Raw genomic sequence first — 26,406 nt, forward strand, 5'->3', positions numbered from 1 at the left:
TGTAATGCAGTCTGAAATCAGGAAGCATGATGCCTCCACCTGTGTTCTTCCTCAAAACTGTTTTGGTTCTTCAGGGTCTTTTGTGGTTCCACACAAATGTTAGGAATTAAGTACTTTTTAATGGTCAAAAAATATTTCAACAAGTAGATCTATGGTTATTTAAACATGTCAGTTTCCAGATAAAATGGATTTTTCAAGAGAAATATTGCCATTAAAGTACTTCTTAACAAAAATTTCAAATTGGAAATGTTACTAGACTATGTTTCTAACAGTACCTTAGTTTTTCTTTCCAAAGTAACATTCAGTGATCATTTTAACCTTATTTTCTCTTATGACTTCAATTATTTGACGACAGAAGACAAGAATGTCTGGTTTCCTAAATTCAGATATTTCCTACTTAGAATGCCTAAACTGATGAGTGTCCTTGACTTTTTCTCCACATCTAATCTGTACAAAGGGGAAAAGAAGAATTCCAATTTGGAGGTTGCCAGATTCCTTTCTCTCTCGTAGTTCCCAGACTCTTGCCTGCCCTTGCTGTAGCAGCTATTGTATATTTGATCCTTAGTGTTTTTAATATTCCTATGTTTCTGACCTCAGCTTAGCAAAATGACTGAAACTTTGCTTTCTGTTCACTGCTTCTGCTTTACTCAGATCCCCACATCCCTATTTTAGAGCTTAGCAAAGAACAGTGGAAAGTATAACAGCTTTGAAGTCAGACCTGGATTAGAATCCTGGTTCCATCAACAACTATGAGATCTCAGGCAAATCACTTAAACCCTCTCTATGCTTCAGGTTCCTCAGCTGTAAAGTGTGGCTAACAGTGTCTGCCACAAATGTGCACTGAGTATTAGACTCAGTACTACTCAGGAAAATGTACTGAAAGTGCCCAACACAGCGTGGCACACAGCAAGCCTTCATAAACCCTGGTTACTACTGTTCAATAGTGCATACCATTACTATTATTGCTCACATTTCCTTACCCTAATTTGGAACTGGCATTCTTGATCCCTGACTTGAACCCCAAGATTGCCAGTGCCAGGGAGATGCAGAAGGAGAAGAACAAGTCCCTCCCTGACAAAGAAATCTGCAAATTTGGAAATACCCAACTGGAAAAGGAAGGCAATTACTAATCACGAAGGTTAAAGAGGAAGCCCAGCAAGAATCAACTGGGTGTTTGAGATAAGTATGTTGACTTGAATAAAAAACAAAAGAAGTCTCAGAAACATTCCAGTTGAAGTATATAAATACATAGAAATCTGTTACTGGCATTTAAAAAAATGAAATAAAACATAGCTTTTCAGTGGCAATCTAGTTTCCATGAGGAGTTATTTTTCCAGATAGCATAAAATTCGTTTCCTATCTTAAGCTGCACCTGCTAGATTACTAACATTTGTATTATTAGGTCTCCAGACTTAAAGTGCTTTTAATGTGAATTTTCCTCCTACTGTGCCCATCTGTTCTTTTCTTGTGGGCCCAGGGGAAGCCAAGACTTAATAAATATTCAGTTCTCAGACTTCTTTATGATATTTTCATATAAGCATTTATATCCGCTGAAGAAAATTATAAGACTGTGTTCAGAAACTTAACTCCACTTGATTTCCCTTTTCTCACTAGCCACGTGGTCATTATTTTTATGAAAGACTAAGAAGTCACCATACATATAAGAAGTAAAGCCAAGGAAAACAAATAATTATAACTTTAAAAGGTAAATTTGTCAGGGATAGTAAGTGATCTTTGATATCTGATAACACCAAGATATCTTATTTATTCATATAATATTAGACAAATAATTTATGACTTAGCCAATATTAAATTAACGTGGATAGAGCCAGCTCAGGTGGGAGAAGGCATCAGCCGTGGCCTCCTTCACAGGATGCATTTCACCCAGTGACGCTGCTCCTCTGCCCAACCAGGTCAGGGCCATGTGAGCTTGCTTTCCATGACCACCTTCCCTACCATGACAGCAAGCTGGCTGGATGGAAATGATCCATACCTAAGTTCTCCCTGTGTAGTGTCAATATTTCTCTAAATAAACACTCATTTTACTTAAAAAATCAAAAGTTCAAAAACAAGGTAAAACCAGCAAATGGATGGTTGCTACATTAAAAACACTATAAGCTACAAACATAAATTCAAGACATGTACAAATATTAGCTACAACATGGCTACTTATGAAACTCCCTGGCAGGCAGAGTTCTGGAGGCAGGTGTTACTTATTGGCAGGCTTAGAGCAGACAAAAAAGGAAAAAAACAAACTACCTCAGCAGCTGCAAAGCCGATGCATACTCCTCTGAATCCTGTATGTTCTTTTCTAAACACGTGCAGTACAGCTCTCTGATCTGGAAGTGAACAGCACACTTGTGAGGAATCAAAAGTGATCTCCTAAGTTTGCACACTACATTTGGAAAAATCATAAATGGTCAAGTCAAAAAAAATAATGTCATTAAAAACAGCCACTTTCTGTAGATGACAACAGACTTGGCATACATCACATGGATCAGGCATTTACATAAAACACCGTTCACATGAAAGCAAAATGAGACCATATTGGGATTGGCTGATATCACCGGTCACTTTGCAATAGGAAAGTTATTAAAATGATGATGTGATTACTAAAAAGGTTTAATGGCAGAAAATGTCTTTTAAACAAGTCATTCTTACATATTTATATTTGTTCTCTAAACCTTTTGAGTTAAGGATGCAAAGATTTAGGAATACAGAATTCTTCCATTTTATTCACTTGACAGGTGGTTCACAGGTTTATGCCATGACACGAAGGCCAGCAGAGCATAATTTTGCAAGGAACAAATTCTTAAACTGCCTCCCTTTAGCTCTGGGTGTAATGCAAGGTTAACCATTAAATGGTCTCAAACAGATTCCTTTTTCCATTTCACTAAAGTGGAGGATCAACTCTCTCAGTATAAGTAACAAAGAAATGTTAAAGAAAACAAGTTTAAATGCCTTAGCACATGTACATTGGAGAGAAAGCAACACCACTTGGATTCATGTGGCTGTTTCTAGTTGTGGCCATCAGACAAAAAATACTGTTTCAATAACGAGTAAAGTATACAGCTGGAATGGATTTAGATTGCGTACTCACTGCAAGATTTGGATCCATTTCAAATTCTGATGCCTGAATGCTACCAAACTCAAAGCAAAAAACCACTAATATTCCTACTTTGTAGATTCCAAATGAGTAAGTTCTGGTTACCTGTCGACCCAGTGGGTACTTGGGAAGAGAAGAGGTGAACTGATGAAGACATCTCAAAACCAGGAAGTAATTTGTATGGTAAACATGCAGGTTTTCTAGTAATGACTGTGTTTCCTCCTAAAAAAAAAAAAAAAATCATAGAATACATTACAAATATGTAAGCCAGCAATTAAAAGAATAAAATACTAAAATCTAATTCATGGGTATATATATATATAAAATTTCCAGAAAACTGATGAGAGAAGATTCAGAATTGCAAATTAACCTTAATCCTGAGAATTTTTAATGCACACAAAATCTAGGATAAAGGCTGGATATTTTGTATTTAGTGTCAAGTCTGGCGATATTTCACACACACCAAAATTAATATTGTAATTTAATTTCCTCCTACCTACAGCACTGCCACAATAACTTGGCCCCCAAAATACAGGTGTGCAAAAGAGCACCCGCGGAACGCCTGCCCACGCTAGTCACCTGGTGTGTACCACAGCAAGGTATGCCCATCACCCTCTACCTCACTGGCATCAGAAGGGTGAGGAGATCACCAGAGCGCCCACTACCAATGTAATTAACGGTTGCTGAGGTTCCGCTTAAGATGTATGTATGCTTTTCTTAAAGTCCTGGTAAAGTTGTGTTTGAAAGGGAAGGAGAGACTGTAGAGAAATACTGCAGGTGTAAACCCCTGCTTTTTGCTGGGAATCTCCAATACTGGTTTAGTCACTTTACCAACTAAGGGGAAAAAAAAGTGAAAAAGAGCAATGTGAAGCCAACAAGCTTTATAATTTAGAATCCAACAAGTATGATATGGGAGATAGTGTCTTAAGAAACCTATGGGATGACTGAGCTCACAAATCAGTTTCAAAAGGTTTTTCTTGGGGGCGGGGGGTGGTTGGAAGTGATTATGTTTTCTAGAACCTTCTGAAATGGTTTAGAAATGATTTTAAAACACTACGTCCTATCAAGCATCTTTCAGGCCTCAAATACTTTTATCACTGCTTATTTCTGTAACATTTTCTTAAGAGGATTATGATCTGTGGCATGGTCTTCAAATTTTTTTCTCCAATAAGAAGTCAAATAAAGGACTTTAACTACTGGGCTGTCTTTTCTTTCAGTAGTATCTAGCAGATACCCATTATTTTCAGTGGTCAACCATGCAGAAAATAATACCTCAGATATCAATAAATTCAAGCAAATCCAACATATATAAACCAACAAATCTGATATATTTTCCTAAACTCTAACTCAGAAATCAATTCCTTGGTCGGCGATCTATGGACCATTACCTGAAAGCATAGGGCAAATGAAGGAAAAGCTTTTAGTATCAAAATGTTTTCCCACCAGTATCCGAGTTAGTTGGAATTTCAAAAATCTAGGTCTCCTATCATAACAAAGGGTATTTTAACCACCACTGGCAAGGTATACTTTAATTCTATTTTCACTGTAAGCTATGACAGAGACTGCATAAAGCCACTAACTGTTTGCCTTGATGTGTGATTAAACAGCTTTTAAACAGGGGCAATATTCTGGAGAAAAAGGAATCTATTACTGAATAATAACCATACTTCTTGCTGCTTCATGCACTACCTATTACTTTTGCTTTGTGGAGTAACTGTAAATACAAATAACTAGGTGATACAGTAGAAATGAATGCCATCTTCACTGAATTTACTTGTATGTAGAGAGAAAAGAAATACCTGACACAGTATGGGCAATGTCACACGCTCAAGAACTATACGCCCTAGAATAAGTGTGAGAGGAGGGATACGAACATGTTTTCTCCCAGAATGTGGATCACATCCCCGTGCTGAGTGGAATGCTAGCATTTAAAAAACATTTTGTTTGGTTTTATTCCTATAATATGGCAGACTATTTCATGTGAGGAAATGGAGTTCTGGTTCCAACATTGGAAATAAAACCGGCTACATGGGACTTAATTGAGAGAAGATCTGTGATATCTTTCTAAGAGATTTTCAAGAATAATTTTGACCATCCCAAATCTTTGCTTTATGTGCTGACTTTAGAACCTAATCTCCATATAAGAAAGATTCCACTGTTATTTATATCTGTGTGCTTATCAGCTGCAGCAGAAAACATCACAAATGACTAATTTAACTTTTTCACGTAACCTGTTCTCTAAGTTCTTTGTCTTGCTGAGATACCTATCTGCAAATGCCTTTATCTAGGCAGGGCAACAATCCTGATGCACTTTAGGAACACTTTTTCATAAACTTAAGCCTGGTTTTAATGTATGAGAAAATTTCCCACTTAATAAACACATTACAGCAGCATCACAGTATGCTCATGCAAAAGCAAAGCCTGTTGAAACAGTACTCCTGTTTTCCAAGCATTAAAGTTTTCCTCGGGCATCCTTTCTGTACTGTAGTCATAGCTGCCACTGTTTTATTTCATAGTTGTGTTTAGGATGGTCCTTTTCAACAGAGATACACTGCCTAGAAATATTTATTATTTCCCAAAGAGATATGTTTTCTTCTGTTCTTGAAACATGAAGACCTCTTGGTCTCTACTGATCTTTGAAGCAGATACAGGAACAGTGTGCTGTAAGAAAAACAGAGCAGAAACAACCTCCTTGCTCTTCCTCAAACGTTCCAGACATGCTCCAACCTCAGGTCTTTTCCACTTACTGTTGCTCTGCTTGGGACTCTCTTCCTACAGATTCCTGCGTGGCAAGCTCTACAAGTTCCCTTTATTAAAGTCACCTTCTTGGTGAGGCTCTTATTTAAAATTTCAATCCCACTCCCCATGCACACCGTCCATATTCCCTTCCTTTCACTGTTTTCACCTTAGCAATTATCACTAACATAGATATTTTACCTACTCATCTTGGTAACAGATAAGCTCCACGAAGGCAGGGGGTTTTGACTGTTTTGTTCAGTCCTGTACTAGATTAATACCTGGCATACAGTAGTCACTCAAAAAATACTTGTTGAATGAGGAAGTGCATGAATGAATGGAGGCCAACAAGCAGTCTCTCTCCTAAATAAAAGCAACCGCTTTTGTCTTGCTGGGTGTGGGCCAGACTTAACTAATTTTTCAAAAGAAGACAAAAGTCTGAATTTGTGATGTAAAATATCTCAATTTGTAAATGTTGCCTCAGATTAAAAACAAAAACCACTATGGACCTAAAAAATCACATTTATAGCAGGCTGTCAGTTGCCAGTCAACGTGTAATACACCCTTTTAAATCAGCCATCTCCAATCACTTCAATTCTGTCATTCATTCAAAAATCATTCATGTATTATTGTTTACTTACATGACAAGGCCTCTATCATTACTGATCTAGTTACTTTTTTTTGGAGAAGCCAATGACTATGTAAAACTTAAATATATATATATAGGTAAAGAAAACTTGAGTAGAATTACATTTGCCATGATGCTTAGTTTCTCCATTTATTTCTCTTCTTATTTCCATAGTATTTATCACTTTCGTGTCTAGAATGGTATGCATGGGGTGAAGAGTGATCTCAAGAAGATTACACGGAAGTATGTAAAAGTGACTAAATTTCTGCAATTTATTCCTTTCAGATCATGAAAAGCTGGTAAAACAAACATATTGAATTTCTGGATGAAAACGCATCAGCTGTCCAAGAACACAGCATTTTCTTATTTATCATCTTGATAGAACTAAGTGTTATTTTTCTCATTAGAGAGAAATTTTGGCTGACAGTGTTTCCCAGATCACATGGCAGCTACCTAGAGAACAGCAAACCACCGTTTTCTCCCAGCTCGTGAGTGGCCTGAGTGCCAGTCCTCTCATCTGTCTCAGGCTTTTGTCCTGCATACTCCTACCCTGGCATTTACATCAGAAGCACGTGATGAAGGGTTTGGATTTAAAGTGTCAATTCCTCACACACTACCAGGCTAACGCCTAGCTTGTTTGATCACGTTTGGTAGTTTGTTTGCAGTAGTTTTCTTTTTTCCTTCTCTTTTCCTTTTATTATTAATAAATCTATTATTAATAGATTTCCCCCTTCCTTCTGCCCTTTGGTTCTGCCAAAAGAAACAGAAAGAAGAGGCATGGGCAAAGGTGAAAGGCAGGTCTGCAACAAACACATGATAAGCATGCTAAATGGTGACCAGAAGTCCTTGCCCTACCACTAACTTGCTCTGTGATTTCAGATATTTCACTTCCTTTCTCTTGGCTGCAGTTCCTCACTTGTAAAATCAGCATGCTGAATCAGATTATCTTTGTAATAGTAATATATTACAACTCTAAGACGTTCTCTTACTTCCCACTCTCAATGGAGTTAAAATCTAGTTGGGCACATAGGCATAGTGGCATGAAACATTAAAAGTCAGAATAAAACTTCAACTGTCACCTGCAAGAGACTGAATCTAAGTTTTCTACATACCATGAAGTTTAACCCTTTAAGGGCTGAGAACATGCCACATAGTTTTAAGTAAGATTTGAATAAAAATACATAAATTGATTTTCTTAGAAGCAGTACTTGGAATTAGTCACTCATTAAATATACTGAGGATAATATAATTTCTTGGCAAGAGAGGACCAACATGAATAGCACTTCATTACCAGTAATATAAAATGTGGTCGGTATAAAGAGCACAAGATTAAAATGGGCCTAATCTTAGATATGGTATTGGGACAATGCATAAAAACCACTAATTGGGAAAAGCTGTTAATATTCTCCCCCCCTCCCCAATGCAAAACATTTGCTCATGGAAAGGAAGAGAATTTTTCACTATTAAAAATCTTTCCAGGGACTTCCCTGGTGATCCAGTGGTTAAGACTCCACGCTCCCAATGCAGGGGGCCCAGGTTCACCCCTGGTCAGGGAACTAGATCCCACATGCCACAACTAAAAGATCCCACATGCCACAACTAAAAGATCCCGCATGCTGCAACTAAGACCTGGCACAGCCAAAAAAAAAAAAATCTTTCCAGTATTTCAAGAACTAGGGTTTTTTTAATTATAGGATAATGATAACAGTTACACAAATGTGATATGACGCCAAAATCTTCTTCAAAGCTCTCCTTAATACCTGACTTGAAACAAAATTTCAGGCACAAGCAAGAGTAAAAATTGTATCTCTGTAATTATGGTGAATTTGAAAGTCCTGTTTAAGGCACTTTTGACAGCTCAATTTCTCATGAAATATAGTTTCATAAATTAAAGATTTAAGTTAAAAAAAAGAAAGCTTGATTACTAAAGCAATACTATGGGGCAAAAACATGGTAAAAATATATCTAGTCACTATTCCTATTTCACTTAAAACCTACAGCTGTTTACCATAATATTTTACCAAATTTAATTTCAATTAAACTTATGCACTAAAATGAAATTTTAATGAGGAATCTAAATGATTTAAGCAGTCAGAAAAAAATATTATTAATCTGTTTAATGAACAAGTAAATACGATCTTAGCATTCTAGACCCAAAAGGAACTTTAAAGATTATTTGGTTAAACTTCTATTGAAGGCTTTGAAAGCTACTGAGTTATCAGAAGTTTGAATTAATGGGAGCTTGAGCAAGCTTATTCTGCTTAAACTTAGAAGAACTTGATTGTTGATTATCAGAGTACACGTTCTGGCCATTGTACCCAGCTGCACTGTACAACTGTTCAAGGACAGACTACTCAGAAATGAGAAAATGCACAGAATCTTTACTCTTTCATCAGCTGTATGATGAAAGAGTAAAGATTCTAAGGTCCCACCTTAGTTTGAACTTCTTAGTGAATCTTCTACAAATGTACATGATTGGGTTAGCTAAGTTTTTAAACTTACAAGTACATTAAAAAACTTCATTCCTTAAGTTTACGAAATACAAAGCTGGTACACAATTTCAAAGCAGTATCTATGAAACTAAGGGTCCATAATTTTAAGGGAGCTGAAGTTTTTTTTGTCTTTTGGGGTTTTTTTTTACATCTTGATTCCAGTCAGAGGATAACTGAGATGAATAATTTGTTTAGGTTGAAATTTAGTAGCTTAGTTCTACACTTAAGAAAACAGGGTAAGGGAAACAATAAATAATGTTTCCTTCTAGGGAGTCAGTCTAATTCAGTGGTTCTTGAAGAATGGTCTCCAGACCAGCAGCATCAGCATTATCTGGGACCTTGCTAAAATGCAAATTCCTGGGGCCCAGCACAAGACTACAAAATCAGAAACTCTGGGGACGGAGCCCAGATATCTCTGTTTTAGTAAGTCCTCCAAGTGATTCTGATGTATGCTAAGGTCTGAGAATCACTCATTTAGTTTATCAGAGTAGAAAGCAAACTAGACTTTTAGGGCAGAGACAATCTTGATATAAAGAGTATAAATTTCTCTCAATAACACGATGAGGTCTATGTCTTAGAAATCTGAATGTAGAAAATGGGTACAAAATGATCAATTCTAACAGTAGGTAAGTCTATATAACTATATAATCTATATGACTGTATAACTGAGTATTATATATAGTATGTATGTTATAGAATATATAAAACAGTATATTTATATTGATCTTAATTTTTATTATAGTGAAAAATAAATAGTAACAATATGTTTTATATTTATAAGTTTTATTATTCTATTTGTTTTTAACTCACTCTCACTTGCTGAACAGGCTTTGATTATCACTAATCCTATGAGGAAATCATACTAAGAAATTATCATCCAATTTCAGAGATAAGGAAATTGAGGCTTAAATAGGGTAACTGATTTCCTCAAGTACACATCGAGGAGCAGCTAGAGCTCAAACGCAAGATTTCTGGGGTCAAGATCAGGATCTTCCCCTGTATCATGCAGTACCATATTACTGATTATCATATGGAGTTTCTTTTAATTTTTTTTATTATAGAAAAATATACATAAAATTATCATGTATTTTAAAACAAAACTATAAAAAAGAAAAAGAAAAGCATTATAAGAATAGTCAAAGATACTTTTGCTCTAAACCAGAAAAATCAACAGACATATTGATTAATTTTTTTCAGAGATATCTTCTGTCTTTTGAATTTACCAGGTAGCCTGCAGACGACTTTTTCAGGTTAAGGGTACAAATCTTTGTGCTCCTTCATATTTCTTACTATGTAAGTCTCAAGAAAATATGCCTCTAAATGATCAAATATGCGATCCCAAAATGAATACAGCAAGGATAATAACAAATAGGGCTGATAAGTGCAACAAATACAAGCACAGCATAAATAAATGCTTAGAAAATACACAAAAAGTTACAGAAAAGCAAAGATAAATGTCAGGCTATTTCTGTAACAGACCAGCCTAGACATTCTCTCCCTTTGTTATCTCAATGGTTAAAGGTACTCTTTAAAAATCTATTCCTTAAGACTTCCCTGGTGGCACAGTGGTTAAGAATCTGCCTGCCAACGCAGGGGACACGGTTCGAGCGCTGTTCCAAGAAGATCCCACATGCCATGGAGCAACTAAGCCTGTGCGCCACAAGTACCGAGCCTGCGCTCTAGAGCCTGCGCACAACTACTGAAGCCCGCGTGCCTACAGCCTGTGCTCTGTAACAAAAGAAGCCACCGCAATGAGAAGCCCGTGCACCCAAGGAAGAGTAGCCCCTGCTCACCGCAACTAGAGAAAGCCTGCACAGCAATGAAGACCCAACACAGCCAAAAATAAATAAATAAAATTAATTAATTAAAAAAAATCTATTCCTGGCTTCTGAAAATACTCTTGACAGAAAGTTCACAGGAAATGCACTTGGCAACTAGCTGACTCAGCACAGAGCTAATCTACCTAATCTTGAAAAACTCAATAAACATGCACACATCCTTTCCCACTGGTTCTTAAGTTTCTTCTCTACTGAAATAGGGTTTGAAGATTTCCTATACTGCTCTGAAAAGATTACAGAGATTATTAAAATGATTATTAAACCCAATCTAGAAGTGATTATATATTATGGCTCAGTGTGGATTCTGCCTCAGAAATAACATTTAATAAAAGCCATTCTCCATTGTAATTATGTATGCCATAATTCGTTGCGTGCAGCAATGAAGACCCAATGCAGCCAAAAATAAATAAATTCATTAAAAAAAAAAAAGGAGGTAAATTAGTATTTACCTATATAGAACACATGCCCTCTAGGAACTAATATTCTTTTATTCAAAATTTGAAAATAGTTTGTATCAGTATAACCCACAGAGCACTAGGGCTTAACTTCAATCTCATCTTAATTTTATTACAATTTTCTAATAACTTTTTCCTTAAAAAGTTATAAAGAGTATGAAAATAAGTGTGACATTATGCATTCTAATTGTAAGGGACTTGTTAAATAAATGAAGGTAAATTCATTCAATAAAATATGATGCCACTCTTACAACTACATGTAAAAGAATAAAACTAGAACATTCTATAACACCACATACAAAAATAAACTCAAAATGGATTAAAGACCTAAATGTAAGACTGAAACCCATAAAACTCCTAGAAGAACACGTAGACAGAACACTGACAATTCGCAGCAATATTTGTTTGGATCTGTCTCCTAAGGCAAAGGAAACAAAAGCAAAAATAAACAAATGGGACCTAATTAAACTTAAAATCTTTTGCACAGCAAAGGAAACCATCAACAAAATAAAAAGACAACTTACTGAATGGGAGTAAATATTTGCAAATTATATTACTGATAAGGGATTAATATCCAGCATATATAAACAGCTCACATAACTCAACTTCAAAAAACGAACAACCTGATTAAAAAACGGGCAGAACTGAATAGACATTTTTCCAAAGAGGAAATGCAGGTAGCCAACAGGCACATGCAAAAACGCTCAACATTGCTAATCATCCAGAAAATGAAAACAAAAACCACAATGAGATATCACCTCACACCTATCAGAATGTCTATCATCAAAAAGAACACAAATGTTGGCAAGGATGTGGAGAAAAGCTAACCACCTCGTACACTGTTGGTGGGAATGTAAATTGGTTCAGCCACTGTGGAAAGCAGTATGGAGGGTTCTCAAAAAACTAAAAATAGAACTACCATATGACCCAGCAATTCCACTCCTGGATATATATCGGAAAAAACCAAAAACACTAATTTGAAAAGATACATGCACCCAATGTTCATAGCAGTATTATTTACAATTACCAATATATTGGCACCTAAGTGTCCATCAACAGATGACTAGATAAAGAAGATGTGGTGAATATATATACAGTGGGAATACTACTCAGCCATAAGAAAGAATGAAATTTTACCATTTGCAACAACATGGATCGACTTGGAGGGTATTATGCTGAGTGAAATATGTCTGACAAAGACAAATACTGTATGATATCACTTATGTAGAATCTAAAAAATAAAGCAAACTCGTGAATATAACAAAAAAGAAACAGACTCACAGATACGGTTACCAGTAGGGTAAGGGTAGCGGGTAGGGGCAGGACAGGGGTAGGGGATTAAGAGGTACAAACTACTATGTATAAAATAAATAAGCTACTAGGATATATTGTACAACACAGGGAATATGGCCAATATTTTATAATAAGTATAAACGGAGTATAGCCTTTAAAAATTGTGAATCACTGTATGGTGTACACCTGAAACTTACATAATATTGTATATCAACTATAACACAACAAAAAAAGGTAATCTACAAAAATAATACAATGCCACTCTTTAGTACTGATATAAAATGATTTCCAAGATTAAGTGCAAAACAAAACAAGGTACAGAATAGTATATATACTTATCTTCTGTAAGACAGAGGAGTAAATCCCCCAAATATATATAATTACTTGTATATGTGGAGAATATCTCTAGAATAATACATAAGAAACTAGTAACACTGGCTGTATCCAGGGAGGGTAAGTGGGTAGTTGGAGAACAAAGGTGGAAGGGAGTCTTTTCACTGTATATTAACTTTGCCTTTTGAATTATGTACCATGTCCAAGTATTATTTATTTTAGAAGGAAAAAAACCTCCCTCTTTTGATATTCCCTATGTTGTATGGCTAACTCATCATTTTCTAAGCTCATTACTTCTTTCCCAGCACTATATTATCAATATGTAATGACATTATTTTCAAATCAAATCAATACCCACTTAGCAGTGGGTCTCTAAGCTGCATGGCTTCTATGTGTTTTTATTTATGACAGCCTTTACAAGAGCACTAAAATGAGACCGCCTACAGATTCCAAAACTGCTACGTGGAAAGAAAGCTGAGATCTGCAAGTGTTTTCAAAATAGACCACAGGAGAAACCTCATGTGCCAGTTTTATTACTTGATTAAAAAAAAAGTCTTCCTTTTAGAACTGAAGTTTTGTGTCACCTTTAATAGTCACATTCCTATACAATTATCAAGATCCAATACTTCATTGTGCAAAGCATATTAGGATGTACGAATTTTTTTAAATAAAATTAACTCAATAAATTTTATGTGCATGTTCTTTTCCATGAAGAAGAAAAAAGAGAATAACACTGAAACAAATATATCCATATTCCTACCTTCAAAAATCTCTCATTGGTCAACAGTGCAACTTGCTTTTCTGAAGCTTGCTTTTCCACGTACCTAAAATTTTTACCATCCCATACACAAAAAGAGAAAATTAGAATTCTAAATATTTGAATAGTATATGGAAAAAAAGAACTACGTAGATTGGTGGCCACATTCTTTTATTTCTTCTCAAACATAAGTTCAAGATGACAGTCATGGTTTACAGTCATTTTTAACTCCTTAAATCAGCTGCACTTCACAGTCTAGGGGTCTAATAATAAACAAAAGCCATAAACTCCAGAAATAGGAAATGTTATTTATAAAAAGTGACTCTGGAGAACCTGCAAATTATGTCCCCTTGTAAAAATATTTTTCTTTATGCCAAGTGTTCAAATCCAACAAAGAAATGTCTCAATTAAAAACAAAAGTCTTTTATTTTGCTCTAAACAAAGAAGTTATTTTTCTCTCTACCCACTTCAAACATAACTGGGTCTGAGATCCCTTATTTTGCCCCAAACTCTTTTATAAGATGTGTTAAATATGTACTTCTCTTTTTACCTCCTAAATGATGGAAGACGTCGGATGTTTTCACATTGATTATCTGATAAAAAATTTATTCTTCTCTTGGCTTCTGGGAGATTACAGCACAGAACACTGAGGGGCTGGGAATAGAAATGTTCTAATAGAGAAAGCTGAAAGAAATGTGAAAATTAAATATATTTGCTGTATTTTGACAGTAAATCTTTTGTCCTATGTTTGCTCAATTTTAAGGTATTTTTTAACAGCAAAAATATTTATGGCACTATTATATTTAATAATGTCACAACAGCAATGCAAATAATGCACAAATGGCTATATACTTTGAATATTTTAAGACTCCAATTTTGTCGACAAGGTCAGAAAATTGTAATGTCTGAAGTAGAAACTAATATAAATAACAGCTATCTGCAGGAGCAACTCACTTACAATAACAGTAAATGTGGTGGGGATGTGACTGTGGTGTGAACTAATAGCCTAACAGATGCTCAAATACGCATAAGAAAATACCAATCTAGAATCAGTGTAAAAACTGGTCTGCTAAATAAATAAAAATGCTACAATAGCAGAAATTTTGCCTACTGATAAAAAACAATATGAAAAATGAGGGACGGCCAAAGAAAATGTATCTTTTTAAATTCAGTTTTATTTCATGGAGGAAAAGATGGTACAGTATCTGGTAGATACATGTATTCCAATCTAGAATGCTGTGGTCTCTGCAGTACAAGGGTGATTGATTTTCCAGATCCTACCATAATTTGTAAGATATATTTTACAAGACTATCCACATGTTAAAAGCTCTGAATCTAAGCAAGCTTCTCATGACCAGTTTGGTTTTTCCAGATACCTTGTACCAAAGAGACAGTTCCCTAGATAGTGGACAAAACACATCCTGGTCCCTGGAAAATAGCATTCCACATCACAAATTAATAAATTAACATGCTAGCTTATATATCAGTCTTAAGGTATTTGAGCTTGATCCTTCCTGGGTAAACTGATAATGAATTTCTGAGCCTGTAGAGCTGAAGACCAGATATCCAAGGCAAGAGGAAATCCTCCAAAATAGTCCATCCTCCAAAATAAGGCTATAAGGCAAAGGGCCAGCCTAACTTAGAAACAAGTACAAAATAGAAAGCAACTGTTCATGCCAGGTGCTGAAGTATTTTTGCACGTATCAACATGATCTTATTTCTTACTTATATATTTCCAATTATATTAATGTGATAATATTTATTCCAGTGTTAACACTACTTTTTAAACATGAGAAAAGTAAAGACCAAACACGATAACGGACTTGCTGGGGAGGAGGAAAGGGACTAAGTCACATGAGTTACAGCAGAGCTACAGATAGGACAAGAGCCCAGTAACACTTAACTATTCGGTCCAAGTGTGTTCCCAATATTTGGGTCAATTAACCAGTTGGTTAACATATCCACCTAATAAGGACTCAACCATATACCGAATGATTATATGCCCTACTGCACCTTCTACAGAGAAGTAAAAACTTACACATATTTCCCATTGATGATTAGGAAAACTAGACAAATGGGGTCTAAAGACTGCCACTTATTAGCTGTGTGACCTCGGCCAAGCTACTTAACCTAAGCCTTTGTTTCTCCAAGTGCAAAACTGAGAATAATACATATTAATGAAGCAATGTTAATACTCAGTAAAATGCGTAGTATAAAAAAATTATCAGGAACCTATAAAATCATCTAATCAGATCCCTTCATTTTACAGATGAGAAAACTGAGAAACAGAAAGATTAAGTAATCTGGTTAATATACTTTTCTTCACTCACTTTCTCAATGGTATTTGAGCCTACAGTTTATATTTTCTTTTCCCTTAACTTCAGTGATCTCTCCCCTCTATTGGTTTTCCTTGTTGTTTTTAGTCTCCTTTTCTGTTGCTCATTCACACAGTCAGCTTGCCTTAGGGCTCTACTCCTGGTCCTTTCCTCACTCTAGGTGACTTCATCCTCATTACACAGCTTCAACCACCACCTTTTAATGATAAATCCTAAGTATTTCTAGTCCAGATCTTTCTCCTGGGTACCAAACCTTTATATCCCATATGCCCTAAACTTACCATACATAAAAAGAAACTCATCCTTTTCTGACAAACTGGCTGTTTACTTTAACGTGTACACTGAATAAAGGGTACCAACCTCCAAACTATCTGCCAGGCTAGAACCTGTGTGTCTGTAAGATGCTCCTCTCTTACTCACCCTATCATCCACCGAGTAACAAGATTCTATCTCATCTTCAAATCTGTTTCCTTCTCCCTAGTCCCACTATCACTACCTGTTTCGCCCCTGTTGTATCCTATCTAGGTAACTGCAGTAGCCCTCTAACAGAGGTCTCTCCCTCTACTGTGGCCTTTCCAATTTTGACCTAGCTAGCTCCTGTTCCTTAGGATACACTTCTGTTCTCCTATGGACCCCCAGGCATGTTTCTTTAACAGCACTGACTACTCAGAACAGTAACTGCCATTCTACTCTTCTGCCTGCTTCACTAAATAAGCAATTTGAAGACAGAGATTTCTTGGTCCTCTGCATCTCCAGGGCTCAGCTTAGTGCTTGACTTACAGTAGACCCGTGATAAACACTCATGAGTAAATAAACAAATGAGTAAAATGAAATGAATGAGAGAAATAAATTAGAAAGTTACATCTCAATTTCATTTAATTTTGCATATTGCTAAGGTAAATAATATTTTCTTGCTTTAAAATACTTTTTAAAAAGTCTAAGTTGAAAAAAATGATACATATTAGCCATAACAGCTAATACTCTTATGTAATAAAATACTATAGCGTTTAATGTAGAGGAAGAACACATATGAGAAATAATTTATAATCTTCAAGGCACTACACAAACATGAGGTATTACCATATTGCACTTTTGTACTGAAGGTTACTAATACATAGGTTTTCATGAACCTGACAACCGGCATGTGTTCACGACTATACTTTGCTAAGTTATTTTAGGTAGTTGCCGAAAGAAGGAAATACTATCGACTTTGAAACAACTGGTGAATGGAGTCCTTTTTTAGATTAGGTGTTATGAAGCTAAGTTCATGAATTTTCTTCTTGAAATTTATGAAACTTTAGTGAAAATCCATTCACAATATATAGGAATAAATATAAATGAACACACACACATATGTGCAGGGCACAGCAAACTAAAGCCCATAGCCTATTTTTGTATGGTCCAGGAACTACGAATTATTTTTATACCTTTATAAAGGGTTATTTAAAAAAAATAACAAGGGCTTTCCTGGTGGCACAGTGGTTGAGAGTCCGCCTACCGATGCAGGGGACACGGCTTCGTGCCCCGGTCCGGGAGGATCCCACATGCCGCGGAGCAGCTGGGCCCGTGAGCCATGGCCGCTGAGCCTGCGTGTCCGGAGCCTGTGCTCCACAACAGGAGAGGCCACAGCAGTCAGAGGCCCGCGTACCACAAAAAAAAATTAAAAATAAAAAAAGTAACAAGACTTTCAACAGAGACCACATGTAGCATGCAAAGCCAAAAATATTTAATATCTAGCCCTTTAGAGAAAAAGTTTGCTGACCCCTTATATATAGCATTTCCTAGGTAGAAAGTCCATTAGCATTCATCAGATTCTCAAAAATAAAGGTCCCTTCCTCCTCACCCCCAAATGGTTAAGAATCACTGGAATGGAGAGGCCTTTTTCCATTTTAGATATTCTAATTAACGTATTCTCTACACTTTGCTGCAAAGTAACAAAGGAACCATAGAATCTAGAATAATATAACTTGAACTTACTTATTCAGATTTTGCCATTTAAAATGCCCAATTATCACACTAAAAAGTCAGTCTGAAATAACATGCAAATTATTTAGAATCAGCTTGCGAATTTTTAAACCCATTAGTGTCTTCTTACCTGAAGTCCTTTTATAAAGTTTTGGATTGAGAAATCATGATACAAAAAGATGTTGGTCAGAACCTGCAACACTTTTTCACTTAGTTTAAACGGAAATTGAGTTGTAAGAAGTAGCTGAAAGAGAAAAGGGAGGCAGGACATATTCCTGGTTAGTCTTCCCTCTTCATAAACATCAAGTATAAATAATGAGGCAACGAATGATACCAAAACACAGTACCTATGAAAGCTATACTAGTAACTAGATTTTTTTAGGTCAGATATCAACCAAAATTTTAAATAAACTTATACAACAGTAACAACAACAAAAGAAGCGATTCATACTATATCTTCAGGATCACAGATATCCATCATCCTTCATTCAATTCCTAATTTTAAAAAAATTCTATTAAAAAATATCATCTATACAAACTCTTTTCTCCCAACAGAAGCCACTGAAGAAGCTGTAGGCTTTGGCAATTCTTGTTATTAGATTTCTTTTTCATCCATATTGATGCACATTTACAAAGAGTAACAACACATTATGTACTGTTGAATGAGAAACCCCAAATTAACAGGTGTCTATTTAAAAAATATTAAATAGCTGAATTTGCATTTCAATGGCCTACCCTGAAGATTTTAAATCTGAAAACAAAGAGTCATACTAGGCTTTTCAAACAGAAACAGAGTGATAGAAGGCCAACTGAATTTGGAAACAACCTAGCAATTTTAAGTACTGTAGCTGGAAAAAATTTCCCTAAAGTCAGTGGCTACCACCTTTAAGGGAAAAAAATGCAGAAGTGGTTACTAAATAAGTGGAAGGTGGTCGTTAGTTTACCTTACAGAGCAGCACAAAGGACATCTTCAAGGAGGTGAGTTTAGCAACAGTTCATGGAAGGTCACTACTAAAGAACAGTATTTCCACTTAGGTAGAAACATAGAGGTAAGGTCTGGGAAGGCGTTGGTATTTACTTTTTGTCACGAGCAGTATGACAGGAAAGAGTCCATGAAAAACTTCAAATCATTTAATATAAAATATAAGGGTGGGGCTTCCCTGGTGGTGCAGTGGTTGAGAGTCCGCCTACCGATGCAGGGGACACGGGTTCATGCCCCGGTCCAGGAAGATCCCACATGCTGTGGAGCGGCTGGGCCCGTGAGCCATGGCCGCTGAGCCTGCGTGTCCGGAGCCTGTTGCTCCGCAAAGGGAGGGGCCACAACAGTGAGAGGCCCGCATACCGCAAAAAAAAAAAAAAAAATGTAAGGGTGAAAACATTGTTATTGTTACTAGGAAGTCATTAAATTCTGCAAAAATTTATTTTAAAAACCTAAGTTTCTATTGAGTAATGACTGGTTGATAGATAAATAGGTAGGTAGATATAGAAAGATATGATCATTCTTTTCATAAAGCTTATATTTTAAGTGAAGAAGTAATACTATACGTGAGAAAATCATTAAATAAAAATAGTAAAATATGTGAAGGAATATATACAATATCATACTGAGAAATTTATCACTAACATTTATAAACTGTCCATGGCAGTTTTCTTTTCATCCTATTTCACTGGTAACATTTTTTCTTTTTACCTTATCAAGTACTGTAGTCAGGTGCTCCTTGCAAGACAAAGACTGGAATAGTTCTATACACAATAGAGATGATACTGCATGAGGAAGCAACCGATGGACGACAACAGGAGATGTGGCGATTCCAAAAATGAGTATTAGTGGAAATTCATGTAGATGCTGACTAGTTTTTCAAAGGAAGATGCAAAAGTGGAATGTCTTTAGCAAATATATTTCAATACACCATGGTTTAAAATAAGACCACCTTTACTTTCAGGCCTACTTTATAAGACACTGCTAAGGAAGATCATTCTAAATAATAAAAATTTTTAGGTCACTCATTTTCCTCTGTTACAGTAACACAGAAATAGTTATTTCCCAGACATTCTAGCTCTGAAATCAATCTATTAATAGATCCTCTCATTTTAGCAATAAGAACATAGTGGTCCAGAGAGATCAACTGCTTCCCTCTAAGGTTACACAAAAACAAGTGTTAGAAGAGGTGTTAGATGCTATTCATCCTCTATTCATCCTCTCGCCCAAAGTTTGAGCCCTACCTACAGTCTTCCTCACAGTTAGACATCTAGACTATGCTTTAAGAGTTCAGTAACATGAAGGTCACTAATTTTCAAGGTAACTTACTCTATTTATGGATGTTTCTAACAGACACTATGTCACCCCAGCATAACAGCTAAGCTTTAGAAAACTTTTCTTACAAATAGGTAAGATATTTTTAATGGACATCATTAAAAAAATATTACATTCTTTCCCCACAGTCTTAACTCAAACTTATTGAACATGATTTACTCTTAGCATTACCAATATGAACATAAATGACTTCCACAGAGTAAAACATCAGTATCCCTGAGGGCTACTGTAGGTCAGAGCCCTCTGTATCATAGCTGATAATTTTGCTTGTTCCCTCTTATTAGCTATTGCTTTTCAGTATTCTAGCTGTATGCAGTTCTACTTTCATAGTACTGAAGTATTTGAACTATCTTACTGTTTAAGTTCTTCTTTCTTACTTTTGATGGTAAAAGTAGTCACAAGTCTGAGTTCCAAAAAAGCACAGCTTTTCTGTCACTATTCTGTATTGTGCATTTTTTCAGCATGTTAATCAGTTCAGTGTTAGCATTAAGAAAAGTCTTAGGATCTGGAAATCTTAGTTTCAAATGGGGAAAAAAAAGACTATCAAAGTAGGAATTATTATTAGATTATCACACAATACAGCTTTAGGCAAATGTAGCCGTAACTATTAAGCAAGTTAACATACAGAAGAAACCAAATTAATTTATATTGTAAAAAATGTACCACGGGAAAAGCATGTCAGTGGGTTTTTTAATAGGGTTATTTAGGGCTTCCCTGGTGGCACACTGGTTGAGAATCCGCCTGCCAGTGCAGGGGACACGGGTTCGATCCCTGGTCTGGGAAGATCCCACATGCCGCGGAGCAACTAAGCCCGTGAGCCACAACTACCGAGCCTGTGCTCTAGAGCCCATGAGCCACAACTACTGAGCCCGTGTGCTGCAACTACTGAAGCCTGTGCGCCTAGAGCCCGTGCTCCGCAACAAGAGAAGCCACTGCAAGGAGAAGCCTGCGCACTGCAACAGAGACCCAACACAGCCAAAAATAAACAATAAATAAAATTTGTAAAACATAGGGTTTTTACTTCAATTCCAAGTCTCACAGGATTTCCTTGAAGACCCAATAAGATCATAAAAGTAGTTTCTCATTAGAAATACCATATAAAATAATGTTATTTAAAAAAACATTCTTGCTCAGTAGAGCCATATATAACTCAGAGCTTCTAAGGGTGGACAGGTATCAGAAAATAAGACATGACAAAAATATCTCAACCTGGAGTAGTTCATCCATCTAGTGGGCAAGTAAGAAACAGACAACTTTGGTGAGAGAAACTACACTTTATACTGCCTTATCATTCTAATTAAAAACTGGTTAACTTTTGATTCTCATTTTTGGATCAAAAAGCAAATGAAAATCGTATAGGAGGTGTTCAAACATTCAATTTTATAAGGAATTTGAAATCATCCTGGTTTCAATCCATTAAAATGAGGGTTAAACTGCTACTCATTTTCTCTGCAAAAGGTTGCTTTTTTTTTTTTTTTTTATGCGTTACGCGGGCCTCTCACTGCTGTGGCCTCTCCCGTTGCGGAGGACAGGCTCCGGACGCGCAGGCCCAGCGGCCATGGCTCACGGGCCCAGCCGCTCCGCGGCATGTGGGATCCTCCCAGACCGGGGCACGAACCCGTGTCCCCTGCACCGGCAGGCGGACTCTCAACCACTGCGCCACCAGGGAAGCCCAAAGGTTGCTTTTTGATTAAAGTTGTATGTTTTCTTAATAAGAAGAATTTTGCGAAAAAAGCCAGAAGATATGCCATCTACCTGCTGATAATTATAAAGTCTTGGAGTACTTTTGTGGTGAAGCTTTCCATATCCTTTAAGATAAGCACAACAGGAGGAGACTGCCATTGGCTAGGAGTCCTCTTTTTTCTTGGCATTTTTACGTCAGTCTTCTTTTAAGCCATTGTGGAAAGAAGGAGTTAAAAGTAAACTTTACTACCCAAACAATGTTATAATGCCACAAGTTGATATATCTTCCATCATATTTCACAGTAACATTGTTTCTTTTATTTCTCCCACATAATAAAGAGAAATTCATTTCAACAGTTATTAGCAGAATCTTTCTGTGTCTGACATGGGAATAATAACCAAGAAGAAAAAAGTTCAGTAAAATCTGTAACTCATATGAAATATTTATATTTTCTGCTATCTGAGAAAACGACAGGACAAGCATGGGGAGACGAGAGTATTTTCTATAAAATTGATTTTCTGTTAGTACAATGTTATCTTTTGCTTTGCTTTAGAGTGAGAACCAGTATTTTTCATTAAAAACTGTAATGAATAACACTACATGCTGCTCTACTATTATGAAATTTCAAGTTGAAAAGCATCTTAAATGTCATCTGGTCCAATCCCAATTTTTTAAAGATTTCTGACCTAAATTGCAGGCAGTATTTGATTTCTCGAAAAATCTAAAGCTGTGGATCAAATTAAGATATTATGGTAAGCATTAGACCCAGTTTAGTCCCTATATAAAGCAAAATAAACTTCACTTATGATGACTTCAGCAAATACGTTCTGCAGAAAATGTCACCACAGTAACTTTTCCCATACTATCTGGCTACACAGCATCATAAACTAAGGCTGTGGTTTTATGGTGCAGTTATCCATGAATCATCTAGGTTATTTAGTTTCACCAGAGACTGTCATGGTAGAATGAGACTTCTATTTATGTATCTGCTTGTTAAACATACTTTACTTACAGAGCATTTATTCCTCAAGAATTCTAAACATGGAACAAAGGAGATTTACATATATATTATATATGTGTGTGTGCATGTGTGCGTGTGTGCATGTGTGCATGTGTGTATGACCATTCCTCATCAAACTAAGTCGACAGTGGGTACTGAAAGCATGGTTCTACTGCACCAAAGTAAATACTGAACCTAAGAGATAATATGTTAAAGATAAAGACAATAAAGATAAAGACAGAGATAGAATCTGCAGCAGAACAAATTCCTGATGCTGTTTTGTCATTAGATGACATTCTCCCACAAATAAAATGGCCTCGTAAGAACCTAAACACCTCCCAGGAATTAGGCTACATACTGATAAAAGAAAATTTCTAAATTCTAGCAGCCTTAGGAAAAATAAGTAGCTTCTGTTAAATTAAAAGCAAGTGCCACATAAACGTATCCTTATTAGAACAAAACAGTACTATGTTTACTATGTTTACTATAATTCCAGACCTCTTCAATCATATGCCAATTTCCTGGCAAAAAATTGTCAGTTTACATTTACCTGTGTGACACTCATATACCAAGTAGAAAGAGAATCCATTGAATAAGGTATCTTTTTCTGGGTGACCTGAACACTTTCTTTCTCTTTGGATTGCACGTCTACATTGCAGTCCATCAACTGTGAGGCCAGCTTTTGCAAAAAATGTTTCATATCTGCAGAACATAAAACATAAGAAAGCATATCCCCTTAAAACACATCTAAAATACCTGAAACTTCTTGAACAGTATATTACACTATTTGGGTAGAATGTGTTTTTCTACACTTAACCTAATGTAACATTTAACATATTAACTATTGAGGTTCGTTAGTATCCTCTCCCTAATATTTTAATTTCATTCATTCAGACTAACACTAGGCCAAAGTTTATGTATATTGTCTGTAATAAAAGTGTTACCTAAACAAATGTGCAAACATGAAAACTATAAATTATATTAAGAATAATATGTATTTAAATTACACTGGACAGCAAAAGGTTTTTAAGACCCCTAAGAAGACATCGAAAGTGTTATTTACATAAGCTATTTTACTGATTACAATTCTTCCTTACAGTCATTTTCAAAGATGCCCTAAGGGCTTTTACTTAATTCCAAACAGTTTATGAATATGAACATAAATATAAGCACTTAAAGCCCTTGTATCAGCCCAAATCTAAGTACATTTTACTCTATTAGTGTCCACATCCTTTATGATTTAATGGCTCCAGATACCCAAGATTAGCTCTGGCAATGGACTGCTTTTTACCACGGTGGCCTTTCAAAGTGGGATAATAAGATGATTTGAGGCTGTATATATGAGCCTATGTATGTAGTCTCTTCTCTGTTGGGCTAAATAAGAGATCCTCAGCTTATTAAACTTATTAAAATTTTACTGGGTTCAGAAAACATCTTGTGAGTGTCTGGACTATTACTGGAGGTGAAGCTGATTGGTAGGGGTGGGGCCAGAATAAACTAAAGCGGCAGAGTCCTACAATAGTCAAGATTACGCCAGAGGCACTAAACCTCATCCTGCCAAAAATGTAGTGCCATGCTCCTCCCGCAAATAAAAAAGGATAAAGAAAGCTAGAGAGATGGACGGACAGAAGAGACATGTAACATCTCATCAAGGTTGTTATAGCATTTATACTTCACCTGGGCAATCTTTAGCTTGCAATGAAACTACATATGGAGTAACATTATTCTGAAGGACTTCTGTTAGACTTCTGAATGTTAAATCATGATCTGTTACATTCACACCTATGGGATAATAAATCAATATTACACCATCATTTTTATCATTAATAATTTAACAAGAAAAGCCATTTAACATGTCATAAGTTAAAATATTTTAAAAACATGATTAATAATAGAAACTAAGAAAACATACTGCATAAATGAAGAGTTCTCCATTAAAAAGATAAATATAGAGGCACACACTATACTTATCAAAGGTATTTAGCACGACTTTTTAAAAAAAAGTCTACTGGGGATGTGTAGTTGACCCTTGAAAACATTTTAAAAGCAATTTCAAATTCATAAAGAGCTCTTTAAAATAATCATTCAAAAACAAGGGCCTTACTGTGACCCTGACTTAACAACTGAGAAGAATCCAATCATTAATAGCAATTCTATTAATGATCTTAGTAGTAAATACAAAAGGTAAGTGTATACTAGGGGAAGAGTCTAAAAACAAATTAAAACTTTAAGTCCTTTAAGTATTTACTGAATCCCTGGTTCTCATTTCCACAAATCAGTTTTAGTGCTCTGCATGCAGGTATCAGAGTTGAGTGGAAATTTCCCCACTACTTTGGAAAAAATTCTATTCACTGATACCTTCCCTAATGTCACAATCTGTGACTTCTAGAAAGTGCTTTGGTGCTTAGAAAGTGCTTTAGTGCCAGCAGCAGACATCTTGAAACTGCTTGAGACTTGCTACTATAAAACTTCAACTGCTTGGAATATCGTATTTTAATTCATATATGTGGAACCTAGAAAAATGGTACAGATGAACCGGTTTGCAGGGCAGAAATAAGAGACACAGATGCAGAGAACAAACGTATGGCACAAAGGGGGGAAAGTGGCGGGGAGGGGGTGCTGGTGGGATGAACTGGGAGACTGGGATTGACATGTATACACTAATATGTATAAAATGGATAACTAATAAGAACCTGCTGTATAAAAAAATAAAATAAAATTCAAAAATTCAACAACAACAAAAAAAACTTCAAGTGCTTGGAAGGAAAAGAAAAGGTTCAGAATCTTCCAGACCACCAGTAAGCAAATTTTTTTTCTAGGAGACAAATAAAAATGCAGGCTGGCTATTTTAAAATGGACATATATACGTTTTTGAAAACAGAAAATGTGTAACTGTGTAACTGTATAAGTATTCTTTGAGTACAGATATCAAAATGGTATTTAGCACGCATTATGGTCTAGGAATGTGATACTGCATCACTGAACAAATTTGGGAGTTTAATAAAACATTGGCTTCTCTTGTCTTTCACTGACAGACTTTATTAGCTATTTAACACTACGTTCCTTAAAACAATGGATTTGCCTATTGAAAATAAGATAATCAACAATGTCTTCAACTGGAAAAATGTTCTCCTCAGACCACTGACTTTGAAACTTATGATTTCCATTAGCTTCTTTTCTCCTTATGACAGCAGGCAGAGAAGGGATTTAAACAGTTTTCTCACAACAATCTATCAGGCCCTCCCTCTTGACTGTGTTTCCCCCACTCTACTTCCAATTGCTGTAACCTGGCGGGAGAGAAACAAAGCACCCAACAGTACAAGCCAGCCATCACTGGGCCTCAGTTTCTCATCCATAAATGGAAGGGGTTTGAAATTAAGTGGCAGGCTGCACTGAAAAGCTGGTCCACAGCATTATAAAAATCATTCCCTGGAGTCTTGTTACTCAGAGGAATCCTGGGATTGGCAAT

General features: G+C 36.0%; 1 protein-coding gene across 6 annotated transcripts in view; it reads right to left on the reverse strand.

The window, feature by feature from the left end:
* Positions 1–26,406, reverse strand: part of ORC3 (origin recognition complex subunit 3) — a 66,933-nt gene that overhangs the window by 30,799 nt on the left and 9,728 nt on the right. For 4 of the 6 annotated variants that reach the window (XM_032650974.1, XM_032650977.1, XM_032650972.1 and 1 more), the window contains 9 exons: positions 24,615–24,719; positions 23,488–23,639; positions 22,009–22,139; positions 19,630–19,789; positions 18,070–18,183; positions 14,189–14,322; positions 13,642–13,705; positions 3,212–3,328; positions 2,260–2,339 (listed from right to left, as the gene is read on the reverse strand). In XM_032650974.1, coding sequence (XP_032506865.1) covers positions 2,260–2,339; positions 3,212–3,328; positions 13,642–13,705; positions 14,189–14,322; positions 18,070–18,183; positions 19,630–19,789; positions 22,009–22,139; positions 23,488–23,639; positions 24,615–24,719 — 1,057 coding nt within the window. The remainder of the gene's footprint in view (positions 1–2,259; positions 2,340–3,211; positions 3,329–13,641; positions 13,706–14,188; positions 14,323–18,069; positions 18,184–19,629; positions 19,790–22,008; positions 22,140–23,487; positions 23,640–24,614; positions 24,720–26,406) is intronic. The other 2 variants (XM_032650973.1, XM_032650976.1) reach the window with 2 other exon arrangements.

Source organism: Phocoena sinus, chromosome 12, assembly GCF_008692025.1.
Source record: "Phocoena sinus isolate mPhoSin1 chromosome 12, mPhoSin1.pri, whole genome shotgun sequence".
In the NCBI taxonomy this organism is placed as follows: Eukaryota; Metazoa; Chordata; class Mammalia; order Artiodactyla; family Phocoenidae; genus Phocoena; species Phocoena sinus.